The 9,578-nt window shown below is 42.3% G+C and overlaps 1 protein-coding gene across 1 annotated transcript in view; it reads right to left on the bottom strand.

The window, feature by feature from the left end:
• LOC102975413 (zinc finger protein 883-like) overlaps positions 1 to 5,947 on the bottom strand; it is an 8,178-nt gene extending 2,231 nt beyond the window's left edge. The window contains exons 1-4 of the mRNA XM_055079211.1: positions 5,944 to 5,947; positions 1,562 to 1,727; positions 522 to 1,349; positions 94 to 350 (exon numbers count right to left, since the gene is read on the bottom strand). Of these exons, the coding sequence (XP_054935186.1) occupies positions 94 to 350; positions 522 to 1,349; positions 1,562 to 1,727; positions 5,944 to 5,947 (1,255 nt within the window). The remainder of the gene's footprint in view (positions 1 to 93; positions 351 to 521; positions 1,350 to 1,561; positions 1,728 to 5,943) is intronic.
• Positions 5,948 to 9,578: the final 3,631 nt, after the last annotated feature.

Raw genomic sequence — 9,578 nt, 5'->3', positions numbered from 1 at the left:
CACATTCACTGCACTCATAAGGCCTTTCTCCAGTGTGAGTGCTTTGATGATAATGGAGATCATTGATAGAAGTAAAGGATTTCCCACATTCACTGCACTCATAAGGCCTTTCTCCTGTGTGAACTCTCTGATGATAACAGAGGTTGGAGCTAGTTTTAAAAGCCTTCCCACATTCACTGCACTTATAAGGTCTTTCTCCTGTGTGTGATCTCTGATGATATCTGAGGGCAGACCTAGACCTAAAAGATTTCCCACAGTCACTGCACTCATGAGGCCTCTCTCCAGAATGAACTCTCTGATGATAACGGAGGGCACTGATACTGGTAAAGGATTTCCCGCATTCGCTGCACCTTATACAAGCCCTTTCTCCACAATGAACTCCCTGATGATAACAAAAGTTGGATTTAGAGGTAAAAGATTTCCCACATTCACTGCACGTATAAGGCCATTCACTAGAATGAATTCTCTGATGGTAACGAAGAAGAGCAGGAGTAATAAAAAATTTCCCACATTCACTGCACTCATAAGGCCTTTCTCCAGAATGAACTCTCTGATGATATTGGAAAGCACTGGTAGAGGTAAAAGACTTCCCACACTCACTGCATTTATAAGGCTTTTCTCCTGTGTGAGATCTCTGATGACAACGGAGAATGCGGTTAGTGGTAAAGGACTTCCCACATTCACTGCACTCATAAGGCCTTTCTCCTGTGTGAGATCTCTGATGATAAATGAGGGCAGACCTACAGGTAAAAGATTTCACACAGTCACTACACTTATAAAACCTTTCTCCAGAAAAAACTCTCTTATGTCGAATGAACACAGAGCTATGGGGAAAAGATTTTGCACAGTCACTGCACACAGAACTGTTTTCTCCACTGTGCAATCTCTGGGGATAAATGAGGACGCACTTGTGAGTTAAGGATTTCCCACATTTGCTACACTTGTCCTGTCCTGAACCAGTATAAATTTTTCGATGTTGACTGATGGTTGAGCTTTGTCTAAAGGATTTGTCACTTCTGCTAAACACATGAAGCCTTTCTCTAGTGTGGAATCTCAGGTGCATAACAAATGCGGATTTGTACCTGAATGTTTTCCCACATTCACTGCACACAAAACACCGTCTTTCAGTGTAGACACAGCGGTCCTGAACAAGTGTGTGTGTGGGGCTGAGGGCTTTCTTGCACTCTCCCCAGGTTTGATGATTTTTCCTGCCTTGTGAAGTTGACCCACACTGGGTGATTTTGCTTGGCTTCTCCACAGTATGAGTGGCCTGTTGCTGCAGATGTCCCACACTGGCCTGGATTTTCCTAGAAGTAAGAGGCTTCTGTGACACTTGGAATCTGTGGCTCCTGAAAAATGAAGCCCTGTGTACAATGCTATTCAAAGGCATATAAAATTTTGTTGCACATGCCCCACATCTCAACAGTTTATGGCTGTGTTGTGTTCCCTGATGCTTGGCCAACTGGAAAATGTCTCTCAAGACTGGACCACACATCTCACAGGGGTGTGTCTTCTGGGGAAATGGAGCTGCCTTAGGAGACCCAGCCTGTGACACTCCTACAGGAACAGTTTCTTCACAGGGTGTCTCCTCACCTTCTGCTCCACAGCAGCAACGCACTTGTGAGTTAAGGATTTCCCACATTTGCTACACTTGTCCTGTCCTGAACCAGTATAAATTTTTCGATGTTGACTGATGGTTGAGCTTTGTCTAAAGGATTTGTCACTTCCTGAATGCAAAGAAACACTCGTGAAGTACACATTGACTCCATAGAGAGGGGGCTAACTCACCACAAATGTGCAGCTGTCTCATCTAAGAATGAATCTTTTCAAGCAAATGGGATATATTTAAAGACTAGGGAGTTGGAAATCAGTTTAAGCAGCAGCTGCTGTGCATTCCTGGGTCCTTACAATATGAAAATGGTAGAGACCTCAACAGGGGACGGATACAAAAATAGGATGTGACATAAGGAAAAGAAGCAGGGTCTAGTGCTTGTTTCTCTGACCACAGCTTCCAGCAGGACCTTTTCTACTGCTGATGTGAAGCACAGTAGAAGGGTGTGATCAAGGCCGTGAAAACACAATCACAGCAGATTATGTGCTTTTCGAGGTCAATTTAAGCATATGTTCACACCTCACAGCAGAACATATGAAAGGCAAGGTTACAGAGTAATAGAGAAAGGGTGATGAGAGAAATGGGTGAGATGTGGAGTCCAGAGAGGTAGAGATTATCACTGGGCTGGAAATCACAGTAGAAATGAGAAAGTAGTTAAACTGACAGGTTGGCAAAGGGTCAAAAGTGGAAGCATAAAGATAGAAATGTGGTGTGGCCACTGGCAATGGCACCAAAATTCTCGTTGAACAAGGACAGGTTCCTGGTATAGTCTTTTTTTTTTTTTCTTAAAGATTATATATAGATTGGCTGCATTAGGTCTTCCTTCATTGCTGCACACAGGCTTTTTCTCTAGTTGCAGTGAGTGGGGGCTGCTCTTCGTTGCAGTGCGCAGGCTTCTCATTGCAGTGGCTTCTCTTGTTGCGGAGCATGGGCTCTAGGCACATGTGCTTCAACAGTTGTGGCACACAGGCTCAGTAATTGTGGCTCGCGGGCTCTAGACTGCAGACTCAGTAGTTGTGACGCACGGGCTTAGCTGCTCCGTGGCATGTGGGATCTTCCGGGACCAGGGCTGAAACCTGTGTCCCCTGCATTGACAGGCGGATTTTTAACCACTGCACCACCAGGGAAGTCCCTGGGTTCCTGGTATATTCTTAACACGGCCCTTATGTCACACTCTCCCCAACTGTAATTCACCAGAACCAGGCCCACTCTGAGCTCACCTTGCCATGGCTAGAGCCATGTCCATCCCATGATTCACAAAGGACTCTTCTAAGAGTCCTTTACCTTACTTTGCCCCAAGCCCTAACTGTGCAACTACCTGGGACCAAGCACTGAAGGAAAAAGGACAAGTGAATGGCCAGCACTGTCCCAGAGCAACTCAGCACACAGCAGACCCAGGAGAGAGCACAAGGTGAGTGACATCAACAAAACAGTAGAATAGGAGATACCACCCTTCACTACCAATTAAACAGCTGTCCTTGAAGGAAATTAATTAGCCCTGGAAGGCTCAAGAGTCCAATTAAGAACCCACTACAACAGACTGGAGCGTAAAAAAAAGGAGTATGCACACAGAAAGGATCGCTGGAGAGACTGTCTTAGCAGAGACATCTGGAGATGACTAGGAAATGGAGGCTGGGCTATCACTGGGCTACCTCTATCAGCCACAGGTTGGGTGCCACTACAGTCCCAAGTGGCCTGCACTGCAGAAGACCCCAGTTGCCTGCTCTACAGCAGACACTGGAGCTTTCGCCACTGAGTTGTCCAACAACCATGGCCATAGTGGATGCCCTGGTGAGTATGAAGCTACTGGGCCACCCCTCAGTTGGACCTGCTGTGCTGATCCAGGATCAGGGCTGCCACACCCCCCAACCCTGTACATGTTCTGGAACCAGAGGTACTGCGCCTACTGTGTGTGTCGGCATTCCAGACCCTGACTCCACAGCTACACCATGTACTCCGGTGTCTCAGGCACTGGAGACAACTCCACTATAGACAAGCCAGCTCCAAAGACCCACAGCCACTGTCTACATGTGCAGTCAGACACAGACTACATGGCTGCCCCCTGCATAGCCACACATCACAAACCAAAGCCAAGGGCTTCCCTGGTGGCACAGTGGTTAAGAATCTGCCTACCAACACAGGAGACACGGGTTCGAGCTCTGATCCAGGAAGATCCCACATGCCATGGAGCAACTAAGCCCATGAGCCACAACTACTGAGCTTGCACTCTAGAGACCACAAGCCACAACTATGGAGCCCACGTACCACAACTACTGAAGCCTGCATGCCTAGAGCCCGTGCTCCACAACAAGAGAAGCCACCACGATGAGAAGCCTGCTCACTGCAACGAAGGGTAGCCCCCGCTCACCTCAACTAGAGAAAGCCCGCCCGCAGCAACGAAGACCCAAAGCAGCCAAAAATAATAAATGAAATAAAATAATAATAATTTAAAACACCCAAAGCCAAGGCTGCTGAAGGCTATCCAGTGACCCAGACCCCAGAACCACTGTCACTCCACAAGTGCCTGTACACAACATCCCAGTTCTGTGGATGCTCAACAGGTACCCACATATTAGACACCAGTGCCACTACAACCAATAGAGTGCCCAAGAGCCGACTGGACACCAAGAGGGATCCCCTTGCCCACAAAGTACTCCATAGGAGAAAAAGAGATCAGGAATTCCTCAGCAGCCTTCTCCACCACTTTGGACACCCTCAGCCTGGTTGATTGAGGACTCCTGATATCTTTGCTGACACTGGCTTCAGGTGAAGAAGCTGCACAGAGACCAACACAGCTGGGCCTTCCCCGGAGCCAGAATGACCACAGCCCAACCTTGCACCCACCACCAGTGGAGGTCTTTCCCCACCAACACTGTAATGCAAAGGGAAAAAATGACTACACCATAAAATCAGCAGACATAAATGCAAGGCTACAGGAAACAGAAAAAAATCAATGAAACATGAAACCGATACAGAAATACCATAATTTACCGGAAACCACACCCAAGGAAATGGAGATCTACAAATGGTCAAAGAATTCAAAATTATTGTTTGAACAAAGTTCACTGAAGCAACAACAAAACAGATAGACAATTCGACAAAGTAAGGTAAACAATACACAAACAAAACAAGTTGCTCAACAAAGAGACAGAAATGAAAAAGAACAAAACTGGTTGGCCAAGGGTGCACTGAGGAACAGTCCCTGGCTGCCACACCTAAGAGCTGCAGGGGACAGGTGCACCTTCATCCAGTTGCCTACAGGTACCAGCACCACTGGGCTCATGAACGTTGGCTGAGAGGAACAACAGGATGGAGAAATCACCCCACACTTTCAACCAATGATACTGGAGTTTCTAGCATGCCCACTCTCCGAAAAGGCACTCAGATGTGAAGAATCAACAGACAAATTGATAAATGAATACGTGGGAAATGCCTATCAAATCACTGATGGGATGTTTTTTACTTTTTTTTATTGGAGTATAATTACTTTACAATGTTGTATTAGTTTCTGCTGTACAATAAAGTGACTCAGCTATATGTATACCTATATACCCTGCCTCTTGGAGCTCCCTCTCACACCCCCCATCCCACCCATCTAGGTCGTCATAGAGCACTGAGCTGAGCTTCCTGTGTTTTAGAGCATGTCCCACTAGCTATCTATTTTATGCATGTAGTGTATATATGTCAATCCTAATCTCCCAATTCGTCCCACCCTCCCCTTCCCCCCAGTGTCCACATGTCCATTCTCTACGTCTACCTCTCTATTCCTGCCCTGCAAATAGGTTCATCTGTACCCATTGATGGGATTCTTAATGTGATACCACTGGCAGCTAAGAAGACACATCAAAATAAGAAGAAATGGGGGGGCTTCCCTGGTGGCGCAGTGGTTGAGAGTCCGCCTGCCGATGCAGGGGACACGGGTTCGTGCCCCGGTCCGGGAAGATCCCACATGACGTGGAGCGGCTGGGCCTGTGAGCCATGGCCGCTGAGCCTGCACGTCCAGAGCCTGTGCTCTGCAACGGGAGAAGCCACAGCCGTTAGGGGCCCGCGTACCACAAAAAAGAAAAAAAAAGAAAAAAAAAAGAAAAGAAGAAATGGAGCAATACCAGATCATTATATATATGATCACACACATACATACACACAACAAATAAATCCTCTTAATACCAGTAGAGTGTCAACTAATATGTGGGAAACAAGATTGTCTCTACACTGACTGTCCTTATTGCACTGTTTTTTCAGCAGGACAATTCTATTTGGTCTCTGAAAGAAAACTTCCTACAGCAATGAAATAGCACAACCACCTTGTGCTTTTAACAGTCTGCTCTTACCCATTACCAGAACAATTTATGTGTTCTTACAACATTGGACTTGCATGGGTATTAAAATCTTCAAGAATAATGAAAGCAACCAGAACCAAAATGGCATATATATGAAGTATATGCCTTAGGCATCTATTTTTCGACTAGATGGAAACTAGATGGAAATACTGAAGACACTTTTTAAAAAAATTTTTATACAGCAGGTTCTTATTAATCTATTTTATACATATCAGTGTATATATGTCAATCCCAATCTCCCAATTCATCCCCCCAGCACTTTCCTCCCTTTGTGACCATACAAATATCATATATTAACTCATATATATGGAATCTAGAAAAATGGTACAGATGAACAGGTCTGCAAGGCAGAAATAGAGACACAGATGAAGAGAACAAAAGTATGAAGACCCATTTAAATTGCAGGAAAGATGCTTTGCTTTTGTCTAAGAATTATGACTATAGGCTTAAGTTGCAGAAGTTTCTTTTATTGTACTTTTGTTCTACCTTTGTGTTCTCGATGTTCAAACATAAAATTGCTGTATTAGAAGAGGCATTTCAACAAATACCTGTTGAGAAAGAGTAGTCCCAATAATCTGATGACTTTATTTCTTGTTTACCTAAAAGTTAGTCATTTGAAAGTTTGTTTAGATTCAAGATCCTTGGTACACTCACATGTTAGGACTGATGAAAATCATTCCAAAAGAGCTGTACTGGAATAACATGTAGGAAATGCTTTGACTAGTTTAATATAAAACCGTACAATAAAATGGAAATTTCATGTACTTGCAAAAATTCTGAGTTGGTAAAATTACTTTCATCTATTGGGCATGAAGCCTGTTGGTAAAATTATTTTCATTTGTTGGACATGAAGTGTAATAAAATGATGACACTCTCCCATTTAAAACAAACAAGAAAATGAGCCCACACAAATTTTGGTGCTGAAGAATACAATGAAACAAACAACAAAGCACAATGGAGAGTATCAACAGCCAATTTTATCAAGCAAAAGTAAAAATCTAGGAACATGAAAACAGGTGTTTCAATTATCCAGTGAGGGGGAGAAAAAAGAAAAAGAATGAAGTAAAGAAAGCCTATGCGGATTATGAAATATAAAGCAAAACATTATTTGTGTTTTCAGAGCCCTTGAAAGATAAGACAGAAAATGGTAGTAAGCACATTTAAAGAAACAATGGTTGAAAACTTTCTAAATCCAGGAAGAAGAGTAGATGTCTTGATGCTCACAGGTTTGATCAAAGGGAACTTCACTGAAGCACATAAAAAAACTGTCAAAAAGCAACTACAGGGACTTCTCTGGTGGCACAGTGGTTAACACTCCGCGCTCCCCATGCAGGGGGCCCAGATTCAGTTTCTGGTCAGGGAACTAGATCCCACATGCATGCTCCAACCAAGAGTTCACAAGCCACAACTAAGGAGCCCGCCTGCTGCAACTAAGACCCAGCAAAACCAAATAAATAAATAAATGTTTAAAAAAACAAACAAACAAAAAAAGCAATTACAGAGAATTCCCTGGTGGTCCAGTGGTTAGGACTCAGCACTTTCACTGCTTGGGCCTGGGTTCAATCCCTGGTCAGGGAACTAAGATCCCACAAGCCTTGCAGTGCAGGAAAAAGAAAAAAAGGCAATTACATATTATTCACTCATTAAAAAATAATGCCATTTGCAGCAACATGGACGAACCTAGAGATTATCATACTAAGTCAGGTAAAGCAGAGAAAAAAACAAATGTTTTGTGGTATCATTTACATGTGGAATCTAAAAAAATAGTACAAAGGAACTTTACATACAAAACAGACACAGACTTACAGACAAAACTTATGGTTACCAAAGGGGGAAGTGGGAGAGGGATAAATCAGGAGTATGGGATTAACAGATGAACACTACCATATATAAAATAAACAACAAGGATTTACTGTATAGTACAGGGAACCATATTCAATACCTTGTAATCAACTATAATGGAAAGGAATCGAAAAAATATATATAGATATATACATATAGATCTATAACCGAATCACTTTGCTATACACCTAAAAAAAAAGCAATAATAAATAGAAAATTTTGAAAGCAAGCCATGCGGCACAGCCAAAAAAATAAACAAATAAAATAGGTCTCAAGATATATTTTTTTTAAGTGAAAAATTTAGAGCAATAAATGCTCACGTTTAGAAAAAGAAAGACCTCAAACAACTTTATGTCTCAAGGAAATAAAGAACAAATTACACCCAATATTACCTGAAGAAAGGAAATAAGAAATATCAGAGCAGCAATAAATGAAACTAGAAACTAGAAAAAAGAGAAGATAAAGAATACAAGGAGTTCATTTTTGAAAAGATAAATAATTGACAAGCCATTAGGTACACAAAGAAAAAAGAGAAAAGACTAAAAAATACCAACACCGATTTATGATAAAAACTCTCCAGAAAGTGGGCATAGAGGGAACCTACCTCAACATAATAAAGGCCATATACGACAAACCCATAGCAAACATCATTCTCAAAGGTGAAAAACTGAAAGCATTTCCTCTAAGATCAGGAACAAGACAAGGATGTCCACTCTCGCCACTATTATTCAACATAGCTTTGGAAGTCCTAGCCAATTCTCAAAGGTGAAAAACTAAAAGCATTTCCTCTAAGATCAGGAACAAGACAAGGATGTCCACTCTCGCCACTATTATTCAACATAGCTTTGGAAGTCCTAGCCACAGCAGAGAAGAAAAAGAAATAAAAGGAATCCACATTGGAAAAGAAGAAGTAAAGCTATCAGTTTGCAGATGACATGATACCAAACATAGAGAATCCTAAAGATGCTACCAGAAAACTACTAGAGCTAATCAATAAATTTGGTAGAGTAGCAGGATACAAAATTAATGCACAGAAACCTCCTGCATTCCTATACAGCAACGACAGATCAGAAAGAGAAATTAAGGAAACAATCCCATTTACCACCACATTAAAAAGAATGAAATATAGTCAGGGATCATATCCATGATTTTGGTATCATTAACCTATTTACAACAAATGTCACATGTCCTACATGTTCCTGTGTAGAAAGGAAGATATAATGTCCAGGCTTCCTCTTTTATGGTGGGCAAATTTTTCTTTTTTTTCCTTTTATTTTGGCGATGCCACACAGCTTGTGGGATCTCAGTTCCCCGACCAGGGATTGAACCCAGGCCATGACAGTGAAAGCACCAAATCGCATTTTTCACAGAACTAGAACAGAAAATTTCACAATTTGTATGGAAACACAAAAGACCCCGAATAGCCAAAGCAATCTTGAGAACGAAAAATGGAGCTGGAGGAATCAGGTTCTGGGATTTCAGACTATACTACAAAGCTACAGTAATCAAAACTGTATGGTACTGGCACCAAAAACAGAAATATAGATCAATGGAACAGGAAAGAAAGCCCAGAGGTAAATGCACGCCCATATGGTCACCTTATTTTTGATAAAGGAGACAAGAATATACAATGTAGAAAAGACAGCCTCTTCAATAAGTGGTTCTGGGAAAACAGGACAGCTACATGTAAAAGCATGAAATTAGAACACTCCCTAACACCATACACAAAAATAAACTCAAAATGGATTAAAGTCCTAAATGTAAGGCCAGATACTATAAAACTC

Source organism: Physeter macrocephalus, chromosome 17 (assembly GCF_002837175.3).
Source record: "Physeter macrocephalus isolate SW-GA chromosome 17, ASM283717v5, whole genome shotgun sequence".
NCBI classification, from domain to species: domain Eukaryota; kingdom Metazoa; phylum Chordata; class Mammalia; order Artiodactyla; family Physeteridae; genus Physeter; species Physeter macrocephalus.
The sequence above is the reverse complement of the archived record's forward strand: the minus strand, read 5'-3'. Positions and strand labels throughout refer to the sequence as shown.